Source organism: Suillus plorans (assembly GCF_016647745.1).
Source record: "Suillus plorans strain S12 chromosome Unknown HD556scaffold_30, whole genome shotgun sequence".
Taxonomy (NCBI): domain Eukaryota; kingdom Fungi; phylum Basidiomycota; class Agaricomycetes; order Boletales; family Suillaceae; genus Suillus; species Suillus plorans.
The window spans coordinates 90,181-114,501 of NW_024537414.1; the positions used below are offsets into that span (position 1 = coordinate 90,181).

The 24,321-nt window shown below is 50.5% G+C and overlaps 9 protein-coding genes across 9 annotated transcripts; 4 read left to right on the forward strand and 5 right to left on the reverse strand.

The window, feature by feature from the left end:
• Positions 1-1,011: 1,011 nt before the first annotated feature.
• Positions 1,012-1,960, reverse strand: HD556DRAFT_1536479 (uncharacterized protein; the record flags this gene model as incomplete). Its single annotated transcript, XM_041309632.1, has 5 exons — positions 1,012-1,368; positions 1,431-1,480; positions 1,507-1,550; positions 1,604-1,799; positions 1,919-1,960. The coding sequence occupies 5 exons, from the start codon at positions 1,958-1,960 to the stop codon at positions 1,242-1,244; spliced, it is 459 nt and encodes a 152-aa protein (XP_041159855.1). The 3' UTR covers positions 1,012-1,241.
• A 6-nt stretch (positions 1,961-1,966) lies between these two features.
• On the forward strand, positions 1,967-5,188 carry HD556DRAFT_1374094 (copper amine oxidase). The gene is made up of 11 exons (XM_041303028.1): positions 1,967-2,235; positions 2,288-2,476; positions 2,546-2,565; positions 2,619-2,785; positions 2,834-2,970; positions 3,025-3,355; positions 3,411-3,564; positions 3,614-3,689; positions 3,745-3,922; positions 3,981-4,640; positions 4,708-5,188. The coding sequence occupies exons 1-11, from the start codon at positions 2,131-2,133 to the stop codon at positions 4,746-4,748; spliced, it is 2,058 nt and encodes a 685-aa protein (XP_041159856.1). The 5' UTR covers positions 1,967-2,130; the 3' UTR covers positions 4,749-5,188.
• On the forward strand, positions 4,619-5,188 carry HD556DRAFT_1374099 (uncharacterized protein). The gene is made up of 3 exons (XM_041303029.1): positions 4,619-4,640; positions 4,708-4,744; positions 4,796-5,188. Exon 3 carries the CDS (start codon positions 4,797-4,799, stop codon positions 4,953-4,955), a length of 159 nt encoding a protein of 52 aa, XP_041159857.1. The 5' UTR covers positions 4,619-4,640; positions 4,708-4,744; position 4,796; the 3' UTR covers positions 4,956-5,188.
• HD556DRAFT_1374115 (uncharacterized protein) lies at positions 4,879-6,045 on the reverse strand. The gene is made up of 4 exons (XM_041303030.1): positions 5,901-6,045; positions 5,674-5,847; positions 5,235-5,614; positions 4,879-5,186 (listed from the first exon to the last, which is right to left on the reverse strand). The coding sequence occupies exons 1-3, from the start codon at positions 5,945-5,947 to the stop codon at positions 5,314-5,316; spliced, it is 522 nt and encodes a 173-aa protein (XP_041159858.1). The 5' UTR covers positions 5,948-6,045; the 3' UTR covers positions 4,879-5,186; positions 5,235-5,313.
• HD556DRAFT_1374118 (dynein associated protein-domain-containing protein) lies at positions 6,046-11,398 on the reverse strand. Its single transcript, XM_041303031.1, has 17 exons — positions 11,111-11,398; positions 10,516-11,055; positions 10,086-10,464; positions 9,940-10,033; positions 9,789-9,880; positions 9,552-9,688; positions 9,203-9,432; positions 8,933-9,128; positions 8,406-8,579; positions 8,146-8,345; positions 7,887-8,056; positions 7,736-7,835; positions 7,569-7,689; positions 7,286-7,514; positions 6,869-7,231; positions 6,737-6,813; positions 6,046-6,684 (listed from the first exon to the last, which is right to left on the reverse strand). The coding sequence occupies exons 1-17, from the start codon at positions 11,348-11,350 to the stop codon at positions 6,244-6,246; spliced, it is 3,783 nt and encodes a 1,260-aa protein (XP_041159859.1). The 5' UTR covers positions 11,351-11,398; the 3' UTR covers positions 6,046-6,243.
• Positions 11,399-11,485: 87 nt separating this feature from the next.
• HD556DRAFT_507195 (raptor N-terminal caspase like domain-containing protein) lies at positions 11,486-16,835 on the forward strand. Its single transcript, XM_041310805.1, has 10 exons — positions 11,486-11,587; positions 11,640-15,031; positions 15,101-15,209; positions 15,256-15,373; positions 15,431-15,555; positions 15,604-15,821; positions 15,872-16,089; positions 16,138-16,260; positions 16,310-16,518; positions 16,578-16,835. Exons 1-10 carry the CDS (start codon positions 11,563-11,565, stop codon positions 16,604-16,606), a joined length of 4,566 nt encoding a protein of 1,521 aa, XP_041159860.1. The 5' UTR covers positions 11,486-11,562; the 3' UTR covers positions 16,607-16,835.
• A 265-nt stretch (positions 16,836-17,100) lies between these two features.
• On the reverse strand, positions 17,101-17,708 carry HD556DRAFT_1443546 (uncharacterized protein; the record flags this gene model as incomplete). Its single annotated transcript, XM_041306632.1, has 2 exons — positions 17,101-17,264; positions 17,318-17,708. 2 exons carry the CDS (start codon positions 17,706-17,708, stop codon positions 17,101-17,103), a joined length of 555 nt encoding a protein of 184 aa, XP_041159861.1.
• Positions 17,709-18,991: 1,283 nt separating this feature from the next.
• Positions 18,992-21,602, reverse strand: HD556DRAFT_1374126 (uncharacterized protein). Its single transcript, XM_041303032.1, has 5 exons — positions 20,944-21,602; positions 20,742-20,897; positions 19,978-20,686; positions 19,786-19,928; positions 18,992-19,738 (listed from the first exon to the last, which is right to left on the reverse strand). Exons 1-5 carry the CDS (start codon positions 21,508-21,510, stop codon positions 19,124-19,126), a joined length of 2,190 nt encoding a protein of 729 aa, XP_041159862.1. The 5' UTR covers positions 21,511-21,602; the 3' UTR covers positions 18,992-19,123.
• Positions 21,603-23,313: 1,711 nt separating this feature from the next.
• HD556DRAFT_1213293 (uncharacterized protein) lies at positions 23,314-24,180 on the forward strand (the record flags this gene model as incomplete). Its single annotated transcript, XM_041296609.1, has 1 exon — positions 23,314-24,180. A coding segment is annotated over one exon (867 nt), but the record flags the coding sequence as incomplete, so codon positions are not given.
• Positions 24,181-24,321: the final 141 nt, after the last annotated feature.

Consider the following 24,321-nt stretch of genomic DNA (forward strand, 5'->3'; position numbering starts at 1 on the left):
ACATGTAAACAATCCTTCGAAAGGTTAAGTTGGCGTGTAGGAATGATTGTTGACTTTGTTCGACTTCTAAAAACAAACGATCCCACTTCCTTCTGTCCCCTGCCACAAGGAACGTGCATCAACGATCCCGCAGAATCTCGCAAATCTCACCAATGGATTCATGGCGGTGTGAAGGCACGACGGGCATTTTTTCCACCTATGACTATCTGATATTATCGTCGATATCGGGCGTCCCTCTTCATGCTTGGTCTTGAATAAGACTGCGAGGGTTTGACGGGAAATGGAATGGAATGATAAGGGTCAGGACGAGACACGGAGAAACTTCGATGGACTTGGGTAGCTAAATGGAATATGCGAGAAGTGTTAAATACTGAGGGGGATTAATCAGTGACTGGCTCTACGAAAGTTACCTGGAGTTCTCAAAACGGGTGGCGTGAAGGATGGGCAAAACAGAAAGGAGGATATAAGTGAATTCGTGAAAGGACACCGAAACGAGAAGCGGTGCATACGATTGTCATCATTCAAGTTGTTGAAGTGATGAGTTCGTCCAACGGTCAGGGTGAATGCGAAGCCTTCCTTACATTCTTGCATTTCAACAGAGACGTCGCCAGCCGCCGCTTGCGTCGGCTGGCAGTGCTCTCGTAGTAGGGACTACGTACGTATATAGAGCCCCACGTGTACTTGTGTAACTCCCTCTTGAAGTTAAGTCTCTTTTTGAAACGTACTAGGCTCAGGGAGTCGTCGGGTAGGATAGGCGTCGCCAGTCAAGTAATGACATAACAAGCCAGGATCGCTAAACTGATGAGCGCCAAAAGATTGTGAATGGTCTGTTAAGCCCTGGTGGGACATGGAGCAGTCCTAAGGCCTAAACGTTAAACCTCAGCAGCCTTTGGTTTAAAACTCTTCCAGAGAGTACCGGTGATAATCAGATCAAGAGTAGCGCAGCGTAAATGCGATCCTAATTTGGTATATTACGTCATCGTCGATATACGTTGAACAATTGAATTGAGCACGCCAAGTCGCGTAAACATTCTGGCTTTATTTTGTGTGCCGAGCATGCGGCTCCAACTCACCGCGGAAGCTCTCAAGGTAATCGAAGAGATAGAAGGCATTATCCACTTCCGCTATACACGGAAGATTGTTGCTCATAACAGGTTTCAAGATAACAAGAAGTCACGTTCTCGAGCGCGGGTTTCACCACAGCAACTTGGCGTGGATTCGCCCCTGCCAGTGTTTCTTGCTCAGCATCGCCATCTAACTGATTCGCGCTGCCGTCGGTTTAGTCCTCGTCGTAATCGTTCCGTTTGAGAGTCCCGGCCACACATGTGTACCCAGCTGATTATGACACGGAGCGCCATCAACCGGGTCCTGTAAAAATGTCGAACGTAAAGATGGGGAATTGAGCGGCTTCCGCATGCTACGGCACTCACATGACACCCGGGCCAATCTTTGAGGCTTTGACAAGCCCATCAGAATGCCCCTGGGCATGTTAGAACAAAGCCTTACCTTGTGGTCCTCTGTGTTGGCAAGCTTTTCCTTACACCAGATACCTTGGTTATTATAACCGTGTAGGCATCAATTCCGTGGCGTCTCACGCCCGAACCTCGTCTCGCATGTGATTCAGTCAAGCTCACGGATTGGGAAACCGGGATACCAACATATATCTTCCTATACTTCTCTAGGTCCATGTCCGAGTTCTTCTTCAGGATATCCACTATCTTAGCACCGCTCACGAGACCTACTTTCGTTCCTGCTTGATAGCTCTTATCCGAGGCAACCAGTTCTTCAACAGTGTCATTCTTTGAACCTGGTAGTCATGAATGAGCTTGGGTGTTCAGATGAGTCGCTCGGTGTTCAGACTAGGATGAGTATAATGAGTTTTCACGGTAATCCGGCTTAGTGTCTTCTCTGAACCCACACTCTCGCCACTAGTTCGCCTTATCAAAATGTTCTCAGTCATATCTTATCTAAGACTACTTGCAGGTTGCATCGTGCCCATTTACTCTCGTATTTATGATAAGCACTTATAACCTAATAATTACAGTTTTTTTTATTACTGACCTATAAGAAGGGCACAGTTTGACCCCCAGTAGCCTATCAGCCTCAATACTTCCGTGTTCTCTCCTCAATATGGCTCCTTCAGCCTCTCCTGCAACCGCTACGACGGTATACACTCCCGTGACAACAAAGTCTACAAAGTTTAAACACCCCCTAGACCCTCTGACCCCAGATGAGGTACTGATTGATTGGCTTTCTGCCTTCAACGTGTCCTCATTCCCTCTTCTAGATCAATGCAGTGTCTTTGGCGATCCGGCTTTACACTACCGCAAATACACCAATCAAGGCCGTCCGCTTCATCACTTGCACTCTTGTCCCTCCTCCGAAGAGAGCCGTCCTTGCGGCACTAGCAATCCCTCTGACTCCGGGCGCCCAGCCCGAAGCGCCCACTCCGATCGTCAGGAAAGCCGAAAGTGATGTACGTAATAAAAATGCATTTAACGTTCTACTCCTTTTTTTTCTAACTGGCGACGGGCCTATCACCTAGTTCTTGGACGTCGTCAACGGGTTAGTGATTTGGTACAATAATCGTGATCACACGACAACTCATCGTAATATAGGGGTACATATAACGCTATCCTGTCTCTTGAAGATGGCACGTGGAACGTCGATACCTGCGGGTTAGTCGCAGAGGGCGCAGAACCTCAAATTTCTCCAGAGGAGCTTGCCTTCTGCGAGCATGTTGTGCGCAGAGATCCCACAGTTCAAGCACTTGCGAGAGAAGTCGGTAAGTGCTGACTCGCTGTGACTTGGGATCCTACTCACTGTCTCATAGGAGTGGAACCCGACCAAATCTATGCTGACGGTTGGGCTATCGGCTATGATGACCGCTTCCCAAAACATACTCGCTTGCAACAAGCTTTCGTCTTCGCTCGTTATTCTGAGCATGAGAACCTTTATGCCCACCCATTGGTTGGTTTTTTTATTCACTTGCTGAATTTGTCGACTTAACATATGTGACTACAGGATTTCGTTGTAGTCATCGACTCCCTCGCAGAGAAGGTTATCCAGATTGACTTCCCACCAACTTACAAGAAGGCCAAGGATGGTTCGGTAGAGTTGGGTGTCTCGAGTACAGAGCCGTGCCCATTGTCCGAAGACTCTTTCACCGAGTCAAAACGAGAGCGCATTCCACCCCCTGTCCGGTCTTTTGATTTCCTCCCGGATCTCCTCCAGGCGGACCCGACTCACAAGCCTCGTGATGATATCAAGCCTCTTCACGTTCTCCAGCCCGAGGGCGTGTCATTCAAGATGGATGGCAATGTGCTCGAGTGGCAAAAGTGGAAGATGCACATCGGTTCGTCATTTGTAATACTCAGCCTTGTTGTTTATCTGAGATGACATTCATGCAGGATTCAGTCATCGTGAGGGTATCGCGCTTTCGACCATTACCTACAACGACGACGGCGAAATCCGTCCCGTCATGTATCGTCTGTCGCTTGCAGAGATGGTTGTTCCATATGGCGCACCAGAATTCCCTCATCCTCGCAAATTCGCCTTCGACAGGTGAGCAGTCTCTCGAACAATTGTTGATGGGTGTCTCAAATTATTCTAGTGGTGAATATGGCATGGGGACGATGGCAAACGAGCTTTCCTTGGGCTGTGACTGCCTTGGACAGATTCACTACCTCGTACGTATCCATAGGTATTACTTCATGTGATGATGTCTTACCGATCCTCCTCCAGCCTGGCGCGTATGTCACGCATTCCGGGACTCCGTTTATAATCAAGAATGCGATTTGTATTCACGAAGAAGATGCTGGTGTTCTTTGGAAGCACACTGACTATCGTCCCGGTGGCCGCCATCAGACAGTTCGCAGCAGGCGTCTTGTTGTCAGCATGGTCTGCACCCTTGCAAATTACGGTATGTTGACTGGGACACAAATCTGGCTTGTGGTGGCTGAGGTTTCCATTGCAATCAGAGTACATCTGGAACTATCATTTCTATCAAGACGGTAACATTGAAATTGAGATCCGTCTTACCGGAATTCTGCAGGTGTATGTCGCTGCTCAAGACGAACCCAACCCTTACGGTACGACTATCGCTCCGAGTATCAACGCGCACAACCACCAGCACCTGTTCTCCGTTCGGGTCGACCCGATGATCGATGGCCTCTACAACTCGGTCGTCGAGTCCGACATCGTCCCTCTCAGCGCCCCCACTGGCTCGAAAGAGAACTTCGCAGGCAACGGTTTCGTTGTGAAGGACAAGGTGCTCAAGTCTCAAGTGCAAGACGGCGCGCGCGACTTCGACTGGGCCCGTGAACGTCGCTGGCGCATCACCAACCAGGCGAGGACGCATGAGTCATCAGGCAAGGATGCAAGTTATGCTATCATGATGAAGGGAGGTGTGCTTCCGCTTATGGCGCATACTGACTCCTGGGTTGCTCGTCGTGCTTCATTTGCTCACAAGACGTTATGGGTTGTAAGAGATCAGGAGGGTGTAGATGGTAGCAGGATGTGGCCAAGTGGAAAGTACGTCCCTCAGACGCGTGAGGAGCCTGAGGACTCTGTTGGCAGATGGGTCAAAGATGGAAACGGAAGCATCGAGAACGAGGACATCGTGCTCTACCTGACTGTTGGTGCGTTGTACCCTTGCTCACATTCTTTGGTCATTGGATAAACGATATCCCCCCACCTCTTTCGTAGGCACGACTCACATTCCTCGCCCTGAGGATTGGCCTGTGTGAGTACCGCTCACTGCATATAAGAGTCCGGCCACCTAACCCTCCCTTAGCATGCCAGTTGAGCACGTTAATTTGATGTTCAAACCTAACAATTTCTTCACGAAGAATCCGAGCATGGATGTCCCAGGAACAAACGACCCGATGAGCAAGCCAGCCTTCAATGGAGCGAATGGCGCCAACGGCTCGAACGGCGCTTGCTGCTCCCATTAATGTGATACCACTCACCCGACGTTTTCTTGGTTCTGCGTACTCGAAGGACACCAGTGTATAACATTTTTTTCACCGCTATCGACTGCCCATGCGTGTATCAGATATCTCGAGTACCTAGTATGATTTCTCGGACAAAGATCCGAGCGTTTAATTTGTCTCCACTGTATTACCTATGCCTACTTGGATAAATTTCCAAGCTACTTAATACGATTTACTGCTGTCATCTGTGATCTGGCGAGAATGAGGGAAATTTGAGATTCAACGAAAAGGTGGACTTGCCTTGGGGTGGATATCCACATGTAAATGTTTTCGCGCGCGAAAGCGCGATCCTGGGTGTATCCTGAAGTCCTCCTCTTCTTCAAAAACTGAGTCCCTGCATCGTCGGTCTTCTCGCGTCTTCTTCTAATTTCCACACCTGTTTCTGCTGATCCACGCTTTGAACACCACCATCCTCAGTAGATTCAGCATCGACCGCTCTCAACGTAGGCTTCACACCAAGCGAAGCGCACAACGCCTTATATCGCGATCGAATCTGGCGCTGCAGCTTCGAAATATCAATCTCTTCCATCGCACCAGAAGCCACCACATCAGCAGAAGGATTTATCCGTGGGAACTGCGATACAAGATCAAGTAAATGCTTGATATGGTGCATCGCGCGTCTGCAAAAGAAAAAGAAAAGTCCGAAATCATCATGGAGAGAGGAAGCGAGACAACGCACTGGTCGTCCCGTCCGTGCTTTGCGTATATCGTTTGCCAGGTGGTAGCGAAGCCCTCGTAGAAACCGATCTCTTCCCATATCTCGAAGCCTTTTTCGCGCCCGAGGGCTCGACCTTCGATCAGGCCGTGGATGCGTCCGTGCGCAAAGCCGTCGGTGTACCCCGCGTCGTAGAACCTGAGGCTTGCTCTTCAGAGAGATCTGGCAATTAGAAAAATAATGAAGCCAACGTCTGTTCCAAGTGCACGAGTGCTTCGAGATCAAATTCATCAGCCATAGCTAGAGGGATTGGCGGTAAAAAGGCTGCATATGAGTTGTTTGGCAAAGGCTTTAAAACCTAACTGATACAAACAAATTGAAGTCCTACTTGGCGCGGTGACACTGCACTGAGCTTACTACAACTAAACATCGCGCGATGATATAAAGATAAAAAGTTATCAGTCCATATGCTCATATTGATTGTCCATATACATGACGTTTACTACCTTATCCCCTCCTCGTAATACATAGGGGTATACAACCTAATATTAGTAGAGTGACATAAAAAATGAAGCAAGGTATTAATGAAACCCCTCATAGCGCATTTGCACGATCCAATAGGCCTCTGACGCGTCTGCTAAGTCTCTCGGCCTCTATTTTCCGATCAAGGACTTGCTGAGCAGGACTATCCTTCCTCCGCATCCACATCTTCCCACCTTTACAATCACTTTCTGCTCTCTTTGCATGAAGAGCGGATAGATCAACAACACGAGGCGATGAGGAGAATTTGATGACGTCCCGGTAGAGAACCTTGGTTTCTGTGGCGAGCGAGCGAATGGTAGGAGGAGCGGATGGAAGTTCCGTATCGGATTCGTCTGTGTCGGATTGTCCTGAGGGGTCCAGTGGAGGTGTACGTACACGACTGATAGGTTCTGGGAGATGTGGTAGTGCTTGTATTTCCTTGAGCAGGTCCTGGCCCTTGAGATACGAGTTTTCTGTGCGCAAGAAGCGGACGGTGCCACGAAGAGCCTCGATCTATGTGAGAGTCAGAACAACAATGATAAGATGGCTCTAGACCTGCACGGACCTGCTCCAGAAGGTGTGATGTCTCCACATTACCTTCCATGGGGACATTCTCTGAATCGACAGGTTGTGTGCCAGCAGCTGGACACGACAAGTTATCGGACCGTGCAATTGACCCCAATACAAAGAAACATACCTTGTCGCTCCGAACCCGCAACCAACGCCTTCAGTTTCGCATTGTCTTGCTCGAACGTATCCAGGTCTGCCTGCAGTTGCTCCATTGCCTCTTCGTATGCACGTTCCTGCTTGCGCGCTTTCGAGAGTTCAATCTCAAGATCTCCAATGGTATCCGCTTGCTTCTTGACCGCTTCCATGCGCCGTTCCATGTGCTCAATCTTCACCCCTGACTCCTGTATCACTTGGTCTTTCGTCTTGAGACTCCGTACAAGTCCTTGTATTTCTTCCTGCAGCTGTGCGGCTTTCTGCTCGGCTTCGGCATTGATAGCCATGCTGGCTCTGATCTCCTCAATTCGTAGGACCCACGGTGGTGTGCCAGAGACTTGGTCATCGTTAGCATGATATTTGACGAATATTAAAGTTAAAAGAAGCCTACTCTTGAACACGTTCTCAGGTTCCATTGCCAAAGGAAGTAACTTGTTGCACTCCGCTGATAACTGGGCAATAGCTTCACCAACCGCCTCGAAGCACGAGGTCCCAGGTTTCATGTCCTTGGCGACAGTGGACATTGCAGTCTGCCTGGCGTACGACAACACTGTTGCAAGCTGAAACGGAGCCTTGGCACTACGGGCGTCGCTAAGGTGTGGAATTACTTGTTGGGCGAGCTACAGTTGTACAAATAAGCAGTCTTCCTCAGAAAGGGGAGCGAAAACACTAACAGAGATACCAAAGTTGACTAGCTCGGGAACTGCATTACTGAGAGTCTTGAGTTGCTGAACGAGATGTGACTTGAGTGCCGAAGACTCCTGGATAACGTCATCGAGGCGCTTTGTAAGTTTCCTGCCAACCGCTCAGCACATATCCGCAACGCAACAATCGACCTTACCTAGACAGCACCTTGGCGCTCTTACACCTTTCCAAGAGTTTCTGCAAGGGCTCGATGAGCTCTTCCTCGGGATCATAGCCACCCATGTCGAGGACGATATCTGTGGAGTAGTTTGTGTAAGCGATGTCGTGGCAGAGGCAGTGTCACGTACCCTCGTCATTGAGAATGACAGCAACGGACGTCTTCGTGAGCCCGATCGAGGCGGCAAATACATCGAGATCATGGTCAAACGAAAGTGCATACCCGAGTTCGCGCTCGCCCAGATCCTGTTCGAACCCATCGAAATAAGTCTCTGCCAGATGATCGAATTGTGCTAGCATCCTATGTCAGAAGTAAGCATTGTCTCATTCGTCGACATGAAAAGGCAGGGAAACGAAAGTCGCGAGGTATGGAAATGAAGACTAACGCACTTGAGCACGTCACTGACGAATTCCATCTCCCTAAACTCATCCCGTCGGAGAAGATCAATGTGTAGATCGATGCGTTTCTCCATGGGGGCAATCTCAGGGTATATTCGCCCGATATTGAGGAACGATGTAGGGTCACACCGCCTGAGGATACTAGCGAAACGTTTGCAGAGCGTGGAAAAGGACGCGGCACGGCCGCGCATCTGTTATTGGTAAATAAATGTTACAAGTGCCGCTGTTGAAAGTCAGAAAACACAACGCACTTCACATATTCCAACAAGCGTTTCCGAGACGACACCATTGAGTGAGTCTGGTAGACCATGAGCCAGTCCCACAATAGTGTTGATGAGGTCGGTTTTGTACCCCAGGCGTGCGAAGAAGAGATAACAACTTGTAGCGTCGCTGTCGGACTCGACGTATTGTTGAGGTAGGTAAGGCTAGAAAGTGAGAAGATAAGGTTGCAAGTCGAGGAGGGATTAGAACAAGTGAAGAAACACAAGAAGACTAAGGGAGTGATGGGAAAATAACGGACAGGACAAGAAGAATGAAGCAAATATGGGGGTCGAAAGGAGACAGACGAATGAAGTCATAAAGCGGAAGCGCGGTAAGGCAGGAATGCTTCATAATCGCGACTTCATACTTGCATTGCCCTGCACACAGCTTCTGCTTGACGAGAAATAAACGCAACGAAAGAAACGGGGGAGAGGGTGAAAATGAACAGAAAAGTCGGAAAGCAAAGATAATGGACAGAGGAGGGTAATGTTCTCAAACAACAAAAAATGAAGCCCACCTGCACAATTCCCAATAATTCTCCCCTCTCCCTCGCCTCGAGCTTCTTGATCTCTAGCTCTACTGCCCTTGCCTGGTTTTTAGCAGCCGAGGATTGGAGTTTCAAATTCAGCGACATCATCGTTGCCGTCTGGTGCGCAGCCGTAGCAGACTCGTGCTGCGCTGTTTGCGTCGCTGAACGCATGGAGTCGAGTTCGCTGGTAAGTGAATCAGCATGACTCCCGCGAAGACAAACAACTGAAGAAGCAAGCGAAAATAATAGGAAACCCACCCTTGCATATCTGCAACGACTTCCCTAAACCTCGCGATGGTCACATCTGCGTCTGACACTATATCTTCAAGTAACCCAACTCTGACCTTCTCTTCTCTCAGGTCCTTCTCGCGATCTAAAATTTCGTCTCGAAGCTCACGCTCAACTTGAATGTGGTTCTCTTCGAGTTCGTCTGTGAGTTCCTTGAGGGCCTCGAGGTCTTCGATCGTGACGCGCTGTTCTTCGATTTTCTGGGGAGGAGGATGAGCGGGTGTAAACGAGGCAGAGAATGGGTAACATTGTGTGATGGAGGATAGATATATATGTTAAAAACAATGCTCCTGGAGGGAAAGGCAGAGATCATACACACCTCCGAAAGCGATAAATTTCGTTCTGTAAGCTGCACGAGCAGATCTTCTGCTCCTAGTGCATCATCAAGTTGTTGTTGTAGCGATGATATCTGAGTTTCCGCATTGGAAAGCTTAATTAGTGTTTGTTCGTATTGGCCTATTGGTGACGTCAGTTTAAATTAAGTTCGAGGGAAGGGAGAAGAAAAGGGAGGCAGAGAATGGTGACGATCAAGATGACAGGTACTAAAGGGACATGCCTTGTAGGTCATCAATACTCGTGATGTCTTTCTCCATCTCTGCTATGCGGCGGCGCTGTTCTTGTTCTGTCTCCTGCGACATGTCGCGAAGGCTATTTCAGCGCACAAATCATGAAGAATTCGATGTAAAAACATAACAAATATAACACACCGTATAAGCGCCTCCTTCAATCGCTCGTTCTGTTTCTCAAGCTGGATATATGCGAGTGATGTCTTAGCGTTTGAATCACCATCTCTCCCCGAGGCTACAAGAAATAATCCGTCAGCTAATTGCCAAACCCAACACATTATACTAACCACCATCCTCCTTCATGACATCCAGCTCCACTTCAACACGAGCAAGCCTTTCCTTCACCTCCTCCAACTCCTGTTCTGCTAATTCGGCCTTCTCCTCTGCAACCTCCTTATCCAACATCGCCATTTCCAGCTGCTCTTGTGAATCCGCACCCCTTGTCTCGCCCAAATTCGCAAGTTGCTCTGCATCTGCTAATGCACGCTTCGTTGCAATCAGTTCAGACTGGAGTGATTGTAGTTTAGCTTGGAGTTTGGGGCGCAGGGCAACGAAAGACTCGGCATCTGCGAGGCGAGTTTCAAGCTCACGAATGTGTCGAGCATCATCAGCGCGTTTAGCTTCGAGTACGCGTATTTTCGCATGCACGGCGGAATCTTCGGTACGCTAGAATTTGATTGAAGTGAGTGAGTATAGAGTATATGCACGTGGACTTACGGTTATGGGTGATGCAGGCTCATGCGAGGGGACACGAGAGATGGAAGGTGACGGTATCAGTTTCGAACTGTTTAGAGACGGAGAGTCGATTGGTGCGGGGGGCTGCAGAAACGTGCGCGCGACAGGCGAAGGTGGAGGTGGAGGCTCCACGGCCACATTCTTTGGTGGCAGTGATAATGGAGAGGACGTCCTCTGCACCTGGACGAGAGCCTCCTGTGAAGAGGACGACCCGACCTTAGGGGTCTGCAAGGCGGGGCTCTGAGGGGTGGAGGATTCTGCGGATGGTTGACGGGGAAATGATTTGCGATGTTGAAGAGTTAAAGATGGAATGCGCTTCGCGGGCGACGAGGCAGCCGTGAGACGGGAATTGCGTGGGGTAGCTACGGCAGAGGCGGAAGAGGCTGAAGGCGTGGCCTTCACGGGACTGGACGACCGGGAAGAAGACCCTGATGCGCCATTTGAACGCAGTGATGCTGCACGCGAAACGCCAGTGCTAGGGGTACGCTGATGACCCATGACTGTCCGAGCGACCTGTGTTTTCTATGAATACAGGCCAGGTCAGGGTGGCTCTGGTAAAACAATTATACAGACTCACAGGAGGCTGTGGTTCAGGCTCGGCATTAATTACCTTGACCTGGCTTGGACGAACGAATACGCCATGGTTTGGCTTGCAAGAAAAGTAGGTGAGGCCTTGGAGGCTTCCATCGTTCTTGCCCTTGGGCTCAATAAGCTCAATACCAATCCATTTGCCCGACGAGAAAGACGTGGCGCCAGCAAACCGCACTATTCCACGCCCCGCTGAAACTTCGACGAGCGCACCCACCGGCGGGTCCATCTAAAAGATGAAAAACAAAACGAATGAAAGTGACGGTAAAGATTATTGTGCCAGTCTACTAAAACGCGTCTTGCCAAAGTAACCGAAATGGTCCATGTCACGTGGCAAGTAGTTTACGAATTCAAAAGTCCATGGACCAAGTACACGAACCTACCGAAGGTGATCGGACAAGATCAATCACTGTACTATTACCACTACCGACTTCTACTGTCATGCAAAACGGTCGGAATGTTCAAGGTTCGTTTTACATAATTATCATTCTTATTTACATTACATGATGCAAGTATAGACCTCCTGGGGTTCAGAGAGCGACAGAACTCAGACATGGGCTCGGATGTCCTCACGGAGCGCGCTTGGGGTTCTGCCTCGACTTCCGATCCATCGTCGACGCGCACTACAAATGGTGCTCATGGACTGCGAACAGCATCAGATGCAACATTGCCCGACCCAACTCCGATTATTCCATATTGGTCTGCAAAGCGTCATCTCACATGTGGTAATCCTGCCCCTCGTTCATCTTCAGCACGTCTCTTTCCATGGCGGGGAAGTGCACCCGGAAAGCTCAAGACCGCAAATGCAGCTCTCGTCCTCTGTCTGAACATTGACGTAGACCCCCCAGATATAATCAAGACTAATCCCTGTGCAGCGCTCGAATGCTGGGTCAATCCTCACTCCCTCCCATCTCACAAGGCTCTCGAAGCCATCGGCTCTAACCTTCAGCATCAGTTTGAGGGTCTGAGTCTCAAGATCCCTTACAAACCCATCCTTGATCCCTCCTATGAGGATCTCCGCCGTTTCTGCCTCACTCTTCGTAAACAGGCCAAAGACGAAACAGTTTGTTTTTACTACAATGGTCACGGCGTTCCGAAGCCCACCCCTAGCGGAGAGCTTTGGTGTTTTAACCGGAACTACACACAATACATTCCCGTTTCGCTTATGGAGGTCCAGACTTGGCTCGGTAGCCCAGGCGTATATATTTGGGATTGCAGTGCTGCCGGGCACTTGCTCTCCAACTTCATCACCTTCGCTGAACGTCGGGATCAGGATGCGTTCACCACACGTGGGGGATACGCAGACGGCATGCAGCCGTACATGCACTCCCTTCAACTTGCCGCGTGTGCTACCCATGAGCAACTTCCGACATGTCCGGAGTTACCAGCAGACGTTTTCACGTCATGTCTGACTTCCCCCATCGACATCGCGCTGCGATACTTCATCATGACCCATCATCTACCAAATAACATCACCCCCGACATGGTCATGCAGCTACCAGGAGATCTCAAGGACCGTCGGACACCTCTTGGCGAGCTCAACTGGATTTTCACCGCCATAACGGACACCATTGCGTGGACCACGTTCCCTCGGGACGTGTTCACGCGGCTGTACCGTTCCGACCTCCTCATCGCAAGTCTCTTTCGAAATTTCTTACTCGCAGAGCGTATCATGAAGAACTACCACTGCACCCCACACACACACCCTCCACTTCCAGCCACAAACACTCACCAACTCTGGGCCGCATGGGATTTAGCTCTGGACACATGTCTACGCCAACTGCCTGAACTTCTCGCGAAGAGTCCAGGCGCGCCCAATAGTCCCCCAAGTCCCATTATCGGCACAGGCGCGCGCTCAGGACACAGTGGTCAGCGCGGATCATCTGGTGCTCCGAATACCGAGAAACCCTACCAATATATCCCGAGCCGCTTCTTTACCGATCAGCTCACTGCGTTCGAGGTGTGGATTTCACGCGGTGGTTCTGCACTAACAAAGCGTGGTCCTCTGTCACTACCTCTCCAGAACGGTGGGGATCGCTGTGACACGCCTGACGTTGTAAATGGAACCACTGCCCCTGATGCTGATCTTGTCCCACGTAAACCCCCCGATCAGCTCCCCATCGTCCTGCAAGTGCTGCTCTCGCAGCCCCATAGACTTCGGGCCCTGATTCTTCTTTCCCAATTTGTAGACCTCGGACCCTGGGCCGTCAACCTTGTGCTCACCATTGGAATCTTCCCATATATATCTAAGCTCCTGCAAGCCGCAGGCCAGGATCTGCGTCCGGTGTTGATCTTCATATGGGCACGCATCCTTGCAGTAGATCCCAGTGTTCAAGTCGACCTATATAATACCGGGGGATTCAAGTACTTTGCGAATGTGCTGGCGACGCAGGAAGACAACGAGCTGCCTAACAGCAGTGAACACAAGGCTATGTGCGCATTCATTCTCAGTGCCGTTGCAAGAGACTTCTATAACGGCCAGATGGCATGTTGGCGCGAAAGGGTGTTCGACGCTTGCTCCGAGCGCCTGGAAGAGGGCGACTTTCTGCTGAGGCAGTGGAGTGCGCTATGTATTGCGCAAATATGGGACTCCAATGATGAGGTCAAAGTGTATGGTGTAGATCGTGGGATTCAAGACAAGCTCATTCTCATGCTGTCTGACGACTCGCCTGAGGTCAGAAGCGCAGTCCTATACGCACTCTCGACTTTCATGGGTGCGGCTGGGGGCAAAGGTCAGGGTGGCGCTGGGACTGGGACTCAGTATCAGCTTGAAGAGCGCATTCACTTCAGGATGGAGGTGGCTGTTGCAACTGGAGCCACTCTTGCTGTAAGGGACGATGCAAGCCCAATGGTGCGTAAGGAGTTACTCGTGCTCATAAGCTGCCTTGTGCGCGAATGGCGTGGGCACTTCGTCGTTTGCGCGTGGATGTACTGGGAAGAAGACCGGCGATGGCGCGCAGGTGAACCCCAAACCCATCACCATCATCATGCCGAAGAGGAGGTCACAGCTCAGGCGCTCGCTGAATGGCTGGACGGATTTGGCGATGACGAAGGCTCGAGGGAAGAAAACCGAGTGTTACTCTCAAGCTTTTTTACAATCTTTGTGGTGCTCATGGAGTTGACAATTGACCCATACCACGAGGTTGCGACACTCGCACAGACCGTGATGGACTACATTTTTGCGCTGCTCCTCGCATCACCTTTTGCAAAACTTAACCTTGTCCCACCACTACCCGTCGATTACAAGCCCGCTGGTGCAAATGGCGTGCACTCACGTGTGAGCTCGGCACAAGGATCACCGCTGATACAACACCCGCCCTCACCGTCATTATCCCGTCCATCAAATACACTCCGGCGCACGTCATCCTTTGCAAACACACTGCGTCATCTTGCAGGGGGTATCCCTTTCCCCAGTAGCGATGAAGCACGCGCCCCGCCAAGCCCTGTACCATCCTCGCTCTCCCGCTCTGATGTCCTTGCTGCATCCCGTCCCCCATCACCAAACTTCAACGTTGCACAGTATGCTTCGCCCTATTCACGTCCGCCAACGCCATCAAGGGATAAAGAAAGAGACTTGGCTTCGCCTCCGGTGTCACCAACTGCAGGGACTGCGACCTTCCTACCTTCGCATGTGATGGAAGCGCTTGTTGAGGAAGATATGGTGCGTTTGCGAGCACGGCGTCGGGAAGGAGCACATGGGCGTCGTTCTGCAGGGTCGGGGCTCGGTCACGCAGGGGCTAGTGCCGGCGGTGGCCTGAACAGTCCATGCGAAAGTACATTCTCTATGGACTCGAATGTCAGCAATGTGCCGCTTGGCTGTGGGACCGGTAATGGACTGCGTGATGTACTGCCTTTGAAAAGCTCGTTTTTTGCTTGGTGTTGCGAATACTTTACGGAGCCGCAGATGCGCGTACGTGCAATGTGACATTTGTGGGTATTAAATGTTGATACTGATTGTGCTCTTGTTTTGTTTTTGCAGCAAACGGAGGCGGACGAACCAGGAAGCGTGCAGTACAATTACCAAGTGTGGAGGCAGCAGCGAAATGAGCAAGTCATTACAGAGACGCAGAAACAGGCAATAGTTGCTGGTGCGTACTATGTCCCGATGTGATAATTAACGCCAACGCTGCGCAGAGAGTTCAAGATGGGATCGTCCTGTGGCCAACCTGCACGTGAACAGTCATCCCTTGTGCATGGCAATGCATGCGTACGACCCCCACCTAGTTATTGCGAATGACAACGACATGATCAGGTTCGTGTGTGGTTTATCTTGTGCTGTAATGACCCTATTGACGCAATCACAACACAGTGTATGGGATTGGACACAACGCAAGCGCTTGAATTACTTTTGCAATGGTAATCCCAAAGGCACGAGCATCACGTCGCTGCAAATAATTAACCAGGATGTGGGCGGGATCATCATGACTGGTGCAGGTTCGTACTTAACTTCTTCGTAATCTCAAATACTTATAAGTTGTGTAGCCGACGGCATCGTGCGTCTGTACCGGAATTACGACCCCACAGTGAACCAAGGTCCACTTCAGATGGTCAGCTCATTCCGTGCACTGCATGAGTTGATTCGGGTGCGTAGGGGTAGTGGCCTTGTGCTAGATTGGAAACAATCGGGTGGCACGCTGCTGGTTGGGGGCGACTCTCGTATCATCCGTGTATGGGATGCCCACACAGAGACTCAAGTCCTGGTAAGAGGGCAATACCTCGTAGTGAGAACTAATTACTCATAACTTCAAAGGATCTAGAAACTAATTGCGACAGTCCTGTGACCTCTATCACATCTGATCAGGGCTCGTCGTCCACATTCATTGTTGGCTTTGCCGATGGCCTGGTCAAAGTTTTCGATCGTCGACTAGAGGAAGAGGACGCTATTGTTAGATCGTATCATGACCATCACTCATGGGTACAGAATGTCAAATACCACCCGCGCATCAGCGGTCAGTTCTTGTCTGGAAGGTGAGCTGAAGCCGTGTAGTGTGTGTACTTGGATTCACATAAATGCAGCCTCGCTGGCGAAGTCCGTCTGTGGGATTTGAGAGGCTCTGATACAGCGATTCAGGCTTGGGACTTACACCATACGGGCTTGTCTGCGTTCGATGTACATTCACAGACGGGCGTGTTCGCCACGTAAGTGCGATTTTGTTTTAGGAAGAATGGTTGGCTGACTAGGTTGCAGAACATCTGCTCTTACTCCTGCCAACTTTAGGCACCAGCGGCTTATGGTACACTCTATATCAGATTCATTGTTACTCTCCACGCTTAGCCTACCAACGGGCCTCAATGCGTATCCCTCTCGACCACCAACGCCTTATATCCCTAGGCATACGTCTTTCGCGTTCCACCCAATGGAGATGTTGTACGCTGTTGGGCAGCCTGATGGTTCTGGTGTGTTGCACGTGTTACTTGATATGAGTCAAACCGCTAATCACTCCTTGAATATCTAGTTAAGATCACTGGATGCAAACTCACATAGAGAATGTACATTCATGAATACCCGCGCATCACCATCATCAAATTATATGGTGGCCGTGTCCATTTTCCTTATTTTCACTGCTTTCTGAAGCCCGCTGGGCTTTTTCTTTTTACAACGTCCTTATATCTCAGCTCAACTAACTCGTAATCAGATCTTTCTGTAACTATTACTACTACGCCCTGATGTATCCCCAAATGATCGAAGCAAATCAGTCTGTCCGACGAGTTGAAACTTTTCTTGTAAAGCCCAACCCTTCTGGCTCTACACGTTCTTGCAAGTGCATAATATACCTATAATTGATCCTACAAGTCCAGATATACCGCCCACAGTTCAGTAAGAGTAAGTAAAATTATAACGAGGACCAAGACGATACGATGAGCTCGAAGATGTAACGTGAGTTCGTAATGTTAGTGAATTGATAAGAGAACTAAGTCGTAATGGGTGTGGTATGATGTGGTATGATACTTATCAAATATCAATCGCAATGGCATGATCTAAAGCATCAAAGTAGTAGCCTGAGCGTACGACAGGCCTTTCCAAGCGGGCGATTCGGGGGTAAGAGAGATGAATTCCCAAGGTTCATTAATCCCAATGTCGTGTCCAAAGTCGTCAAGAGCAATGACCGAACGAACAGGGGGAAGGATCTCAAAGTCAACATCTACGCACAACTTCGAGTCAGCGTTTTCATAAACGAATCTTGCAGCACCATACCTTGCGCCTTAGATAGTTTCTTGGTCCTGAACGTCACGAAATCCGCAAGCGCCATCTTGGAGAAACCGGATTCGTTTCTCGATGTTGGTGCGACATTAATGGGACGACCGGATCCAGTGAGGGTACGAGGGTCAGGCTCATCGCCATCCCAGAACTCCATGCTGGCCCTCCTGGAAGCCCGGTTTGAGTGCCCCTCCTTGAGCGCTGGTGCTCGTACCCTCGCCGCCGCTCTCTCTTTGCGCTCTTTCATCTGCGCGTGCTCCTGCCGCTCCTTCGTCTGGTGCCTAGCGTGCTCGTATGCACGCTGATCCTTCGCATCAAGTTCAATGAGACTATCTTCCACCGTCTCACGCGAATGCTGGAGGGACTTCTCAAAGGATATGGTAGACATGGATGGTTGAAGTTCTCAAAGGACAGAGTACTGTGTCTCACTTATATAGATGACATCCCGCAGCGGTGACGGCGGCGGCGGAAGCATTGCCTTTGAGGGTCACAGCACCACGGCCAAGTACTGGTTTGAAGTGGATGATAAATAGCTAGGATTGGCTCACAGCTTTACCAAGCTAAGGCTACTGTGGCCCATAGCCTATAGGGCCATCACCCAAGATAACGAAACTCCGATCGTAAACGTCATCACGTGACCACGTGACTCCGTGTGGCTCTCTAATTTGAGTCTTGCCTTCATCGGAGTGCCGGAGATGGATGCCCTGAGCACTACTGGGAAATAGTAGTCTTATCCTCAATCACCACTGTAACCGCAATCGACAGTAAACACGATCGTCTTCGAAATGATCCTGTAGCTCCACTAATTGCTACAGATGAGAATTTGGCCACTTCCTAAGTCATTCTGCCGGACAATGACTACGTAAAACACCTTGTTAAGGCCTACAGTGGAACTAGTAGTCCAGGAAGCGGCAGCGGCACCGAAATTGCAAACTCCCAAAGTATGCAGCTCACTCGGTTCTCGAGTGTTTCTCTATTTTTTCCCGCGCACTGTGCGACCCTTCATGAGTGTATGGACCATCGCTTTATAAAATATACACACCTCACTCACGTAGCTACCCACAGACTTCCATTTCGTCTCCTTCGGAGATAACAACAGATGAACTTACCAGTGAAGCCGGCCAACAATCAGCACATTCTTCATCAGGCATGCTGCAAGATCTTACCAAGGAACTGCAGAAGAGCTCGCCGTTTCCCATAACTTGCGGAGGCTTTGGGGACATCTATAAGTGTCAGTTGGCGAGGCCAGATGGGACCGTTCCAGTAAGACCAGTCTGTGCACTTGCGTCACATATTTTCCTGAATATAATGAAGGTAGCAAAGCGCTTCCATTCGGGATATTCTGATTCCCCCTAATGTCCTGCCTTAATATCTTACCTTACATAGTACTTAGAGGTCGCAACTCACCACCATATTTACCTTGACGACAACATGACCGATGCGAACAAACCCCCGACTCGAGAGATTGTCCACGTCCATGTCACTCACCCAGACCGCGACAATCTTTTCCGCATCGCAGCAACTCCCAGTGATTTGATCAAAAAGAATGTGAAGACTTTCGGCGTACAGTGTGCGCAATGTCAAAAAACATTGGATAAACTTTTGAAATATTCAAAGGTGCGTGCTGGTGGCTGATATATCTAAATCTATCACAGGCGCTTATCACATGTTTTCGTAGTGCAAGGGCGTCTGGTATTGCTCAAAAGAGGTATGATCTGCGACTTGGACAAAACAAGGTGGCAGCTACATGGTCAAAACTACGAGACGCCAAGCTGGTTCTTTCTGATACAAACAATAAAAAAATCAACCATGTCGAGGCTTCTTCTTTGGCGAAGGCGATGATTCTTCTCTCGGTCTGGGCCTCTTCGGCTTCAAAAGGTCGGGGAGCGGACAAAGTTCTATACCAGTAGCACGCTGTTGCGCACCATCGAGATATTCTGCAGCTTGTCTGTGGATATCATTCAGAAGAGTGTCGTCAAGCACTAGCAGGGGATATTTTGCCTCCGCCTTTCGATAACCATGTTGGAGAGCATCTGCGAAATGAGGAATACAATCGCCAACATCACGGCATGTCTCTGAAAGGACATCATCACAGACGGTTTGAAGTTCGTCAACAAAGGAGAAGAAGTCCCGGCGTGATGGGCTGCCGACCGTACCAGGGAATGCCAGCTGGAATTTTTCCCACTGAGCATCAAGGGAATGATTGGCGTCTGTCGTGTCCGTGTCCGTGTGATAAAAGAAGATCCAGGTAAAAGCCCACCATACGGATTCGATGTCGTGCAGGAAATTCATGCGAAATGGAGGGCGGGACGGGAGGCTTGTATCAGGTTTTCTACCAACTGGTCGGACGTTAGAAGATGTTGGGCGGAAAAGGTAGTTCTGTTTTTCTACTTCCACCGCCATGAAATGGATTGTTCCCTGGTGACGAGTTAACAGCGAAAGAGATCATCTTCAAAAACTCTTACCGTTCGAACATCGTGAGAAGTTTGTGAATCTATCTTCTTTGCGTACTCGAAGTCACCCAATTTCCCGATACCCCCGACCCAAATTACGTTCCCGACGCTGAAATCGCGATGAATCCAGCCTGCTTTGTGCATATAATACAGGGCTAAGGCTGAATGAGCGACTGAGGAAAGGAGTGACAGTGATTTGCTCACCCTTAAGTCCGTCGGACAAGCAAGTCAGGTTGTCGGCCAAAGAGGTGACATCCTTGACAGCGACTCCAACATCATCGAACACAGTGCGAGTATGGACTCTGCGTGGGATGCCGGTGTCATTTCGCGCAATACCGCCCAATTGTGTGGGAAGAAAGGCAGACAGTCGACCAGAGTCGGGTATATCGCCTGCGCTAGGTAAATGTGGTCTTGCGGAGAGGATGGGCCGGAGATCGATGGACACCCACTTCCAGCTATGATTATGCTCTTCTCCAACCAGCGGGTCCAGCGTCACGTCTGGGGTATCGTCGATTATGACATCCTTCCAGAGTCGGATTCCAACAAAGTGCCTCTTGGCATCCGCCAACTCATCCGCTTGCAGCTTCTCCGCACAGGAAGCCAGGATGCTTTCTAGGATCTCACCCTCTGATTGACGTTCAACTTCTCTCCATGAATCTTTAATGGCAACCTTCTTCCCCCCGGCGTCCGTGGCTTCGTACACGCGAGTTCCACGCCCAACCATAGAGTCTGCGCCATAGGTTGCAAGTTCACGCATCGTGGTGAACACTTCGTCCCCGATAGTGAATTTATATTGGATTTTCTTCCCGTCACGGACCCGCTCGACAGTGGGGTCCCATCCGAGCTCATTCATAGTAGAAGACGCAGACGCAGATCCAAGAGCGTAAAAGAGAGAGATAACACCGTCGATGTTCTAGATGTACCATGCCTGTTAGTACCCTGACACACAGCGCGATACGTTTGCGTACCTGAAAAAAGTCGATAGGTTCTGTAACTGCGAGACACGCACGGTTACTGAGCCACAGTCTTAATTGCGTGTCCTCGATTGTGATACCGAATGCAAATCGCCTACAGGGATCCTCCCGCATGATACTGTGAAGGCTCCAGATTATCTTCTGTTCATCCTAGAGGCTTTATGAGCGGACGCCGACAAGATCTGCAAGAACTTACGTCTCGGAGAGACTCGGTATCCTGTTCCTTCTTGAACTCGAATGGTACGGCAATGTCGAACCAATGCATCTTTGCCTCAGTTTCTTGATCGTTAAGTACAAGGTAACCATCAGGCCTGGAAGTGTTGTTGCGCTGCGAGAGGGGTGTTCCGTTTGGGTTCGCTAGGAAGGATACTCTGCGATTCGGGACTTCTGCCAAAATTTCGGAGATGATGCGACCGAGGGGCTTAAACACATTCTCTTCGGACCCTTTCGATTTGGCAGGTGGGGTAAAGTCCGTCCATCGCAGGCCACTCTCGTCGTCGGTGAGAATCTTGCTCTCTTTGTTGGTCAAGTTGTTGCGTATTCGCTGCAGATCCTGCTGAGAGGGCAAGGCACCGACACATTTCACTAGGCAATCGAATGGAACCTGCAGATACCTTCCCAAATCAGCGAGAACAGCAATGCGACCGAGTTTCAGATCCCCCGTGCGGTAATCCGTTTGTGATGTATGACGAGCGAATACAGCTGTATCTGGCGGCAGCATTTGTGACTTCTGTGATTGTGGTGTATGAGGAGGGGTGACCATTGTGATTCGATGAGGCAAGTAAGGTCAATTTGGCCTTGGGGAAATGAAACTACACAAGAACAAGACTCTTGGACGTTGAAAGCGCAATGTGGAGGGGCCCTTGAACTCGTACCACCACCATGGTCGTTTTTTCCCACGCAAAATTTGCGGGCAAGGTAGATGTAACGGTCACTCAGAGATCGTGCTCGTCACTGACTGCTTCTCACCCTTGTCTAAAACGTATTGGACTCATTTATTCCTATAGCTACAGCTACTCTACTATATGCTCTGCCGACGTACTTACTACCCGTTTCTGTCCCCACTGCCTCTCTTTACCGTTATCCCCCGAGCCTCAGTAGTATAAAAACAGAGTCCATTCGTAGTCGTACAGTAGTGTTTTCTGGACCCAAAATATCAGACTTTAATCCTGTTATTTCCCGAGAACGTTCTTCTCTTGTGCCATTGACTTGGAGCTTCGCGAGCTAAATAGTCACTGTCACAGTAGAGCAACGCCTGCTCACAGTCAAATACTGGCCTTCCCTAACCCATGTCCCACTCTTAAAAACACCCAGAACTGACATGAAAGACATTGCACCATACACTACACCCCGCCTGCAAAAACTCATAAAGACCCCGAACACATGGGCCCAACATAACCCCAGTGTAACCTACAGCAACCAAGCCAACTCCCCCGATCCCCACAACATAAAAAGCAAACAGCGACATGCCGGGTACCTGTAAGACGAGGTCTGAATCATACATACTGAAAGTCGTCCAAACGATGAAACTTACCACGTGGCTCTGCCACCCCACCCGGCCCACTAAGTAAGACTCACCCGCCCACGCAAAACAGCTGGCGTCTGCCCCGCGTAATAAACCATGAGCATAACTCCCACAGCGAAACATAAACGCCCCATACAAAGTAAGGTGGAAATGGCCACCTGGTCGCACTGCCCCGCAGTAACCTCTGAACGAAAACATGGCCACAAAACAAAAACACTGCCTCCCTGACCACACCTAGACTCAACCGATACACTCCGACCTGCCATCACCATAGTAAGCCACCCATCCACGTAAAAAGACTGCAGCAGCCCTGCTATAACCTCCTCCCCCCAAGCTAACCGGGCCAATGCTAAGCCTCACTCCCACACAACAACCTCAAGGCCCCTCGCCCAATGTAAAAAGCCCTGAACATGCCTACCCCCTCAGCCTCGGTCATCACCACGACCTCCGGACACAGTTACTGCCCCATTCGCCAGCTGGCACCGTGCACCTACCACGACACAATATAAATACTGTGCACCGATTGAACGAACCTCCCCACTCATCAACATGAAGGACTCCCATCCCACATCTATTAAGATCTCTGCCCAAGCATCCCGCCCCTACCCAGGCACTCCACGCCCCAATCCATCCACACCCCGTGTCGGGCCTAAATTCTTCCCGCAAAACATTTTGCAGGACGATGACGATATGGACACCATCACCCAGCCCCGCAGCACCACATCCCCCCTCCCTGACCCATTGTCGCCCACCTCCCCGTTGACTCCCACCCCACCTGCGAGGGTCGGTCAAGTCCATACCCCGCCATCTGACCTGCTCCTGTCCCCAGAAGGCCAAGGCTCACCCCTGCTGGGAGATCTGAGACGTAACAATAGCGGCCTTGCAGGATCTATGCATGCCCCCAGTGATGAGGAGGAGGATCATCCGATGAGCGCCCCCGCCGCCCAACACACCCCAAACGCTGAGGAACAGGCCATTTTAGCACACCTCGCGCTTGCGGAGAAAAACCGCTCAGTGGTCCAACACGACGGCCCCCAACACAGCACCGTTCTGCCCCAATTCACCCCTACCCCCCTCGGTGGATTCCCCCTCATTCATATGTCACACTCGGCACAAATCTTTGACCACCTAGACAACAAGGTGCTCCTAGCCTGGTTCCAGGTCGAACACCCGAAATTTGTCGTCCGTGTATTTGACTGCACCGGAAGGGATGTATCTGAGAAAGCAGCCATTCTTGCTGAACGCATCCGGGCCAACATCGCGGTAGTCGCGAACTTTATCCATCAAGGAGCACAACCAGTGAGAGTCTCCCCCCCCCAACCGCAAGGCGGGAAAGATGTGAAGGAGCTCCCCCTCAGCTTCCTCGTCCATAACATATCCTTGGAAGCGAGAGACCTCATTGTATCACAGCGCATATGGTCTACCTCGGACATAACCTTTGAGGCACGCCCCTTCAGCTGCTACCGCCCACCTGACCTCCTTTTCTGTATCACCGGCTTCACGACCTCAGACACTGACGTAATAACAAAAACAGTCGCGGACGTCTGGGCATACGAAGACAACCGCGCCCAGATCAACGACATCCTCTCGATGAGTGAGATACCAGAAGAGAAGGTCCATGTGGCCATGTGGGACTTGATTAGATCCATCCACGTAGAGCGTCTCGACTTTAAGATTGCTGGCGGCCTCCCAGTCCCCCGCTTCAACATTTTCGCGCACAGCCCCACCTGTGATGCAAAAGCTTGGACAGAACTGCGCTCCTTCCTCCACATACTGGAGTACCCCACGGGCCTAGACGGCTGCGGCGCCGCAGTCGCCCTGACCCCTTGCCCCATTTGCCACTCCATTGCGCACCCCCGCGGCCTATGCCCCTTCCCCTCCGTCCCACAATGGAACAGCCCGAAGACCAGCAACAAATCCCTCCCTCAACCCTCGCGGTATGTCGGGAACGGCAAAGGTCGTGGACGCCGCCAACAAGCCTAGACCACCTCTACATACCTGACCTGTAACATACTGCACATTAGCCCATCCCCACTCAGTCCCCTCCCA

Coding starts and splice junctions, on each gene's coding strand:
- HD556DRAFT_507195 (XM_041310805.1), top strand. CDS start 11,563: ATGCAAAACGGTCGGAATGTTCAAG. Junction 15,210..15,255: donor GAAACAGGCAATAGTTGCTG/GTGCGTACTATG, acceptor AACGCTGCGCAG/AGAGTTCAAGATGGGATCGT. Junction 15,822..15,871: donor ACACAGAGACTCAAGTCCTG/GTAAGAGGGCAA, acceptor ATAACTTCAAAG/GATCTAGAAACTAATTGCGA.
- HD556DRAFT_1374099 (XM_041303029.1), top strand. CDS start 4,797: ATGCCAGTTGAGCACGTTAATTTGATGTTCAAACCTAACAATTTCTTC.
- HD556DRAFT_1374118 (XM_041303031.1), bottom strand. CDS start 11,350: ATGGACCCGCCGGTGGGTGCGCTCGTCGAAGTTTCAGCGGGGCGTGGA. Junction 10,465..10,515: donor AGCCTGCATCACCCATAACC/GTAAGTCCACGT, acceptor ATCAAATTCTAG/CGTACCGAAGATTCCGCCGT. Junction 9,129..9,202: donor GTCGTTGCAGATATGCAAGG/GTGGGTTTCCTA, acceptor TTCACTTACCAG/CGAACTCGACTCCATGCGTT.
- HD556DRAFT_1374126 (XM_041303032.1), bottom strand. CDS start 21,510: ATGGTCACCCCTCCTCATACACCACAATCACAGAAGTCACAAATGCTG. Junction 19,929..19,977: donor CTTGTCCGACGGACTTAAGG/GTGAGCAAATCA, acceptor ATTCAGCCTTAG/CCCTGTATTATATGCACAAA. Junction 19,739..19,785: donor CTTCTCACGATGTTCGAACG/GTAAGAGTTTTT, acceptor ACTCGTCACCAG/GGAACAATCCATTTCATGGC.
- HD556DRAFT_1374115 (XM_041303030.1), bottom strand. CDS start 5,947: ATGGCTGATGAATTTGATCTCGAAGCACTCGTGCACTTGGAACAGAC. Junction 5,848..5,900: donor CTCGTGCACTTGGAACAGAC/GTTGGCTTCATT, acceptor AGCAAGCCTCAG/GTTCTACGACGCGGGGTACA. Junction 5,615..5,673: donor AAGCACGGACGGGACGACCA/GTGCGTTGTCTC, acceptor TTTCTTTTGCAG/ACGCGCGATGCACCATATCA.
- HD556DRAFT_1374094 (XM_041303028.1), top strand. CDS start 2,131: ATGGCTCCTTCAGCCTCTCCTGCAACCGCTACGACGGTATACACTCCC. Junction 3,356..3,410: donor AAAGTGGAAGATGCACATCG/GTTCGTCATTTG, acceptor ACATTCATGCAG/GATTCAGTCATCGTGAGGGT. Junction 3,690..3,744: donor TTGGACAGATTCACTACCTC/GTACGTATCCAT, acceptor ATCCTCCTCCAG/CCTGGCGCGTATGTCACGCA.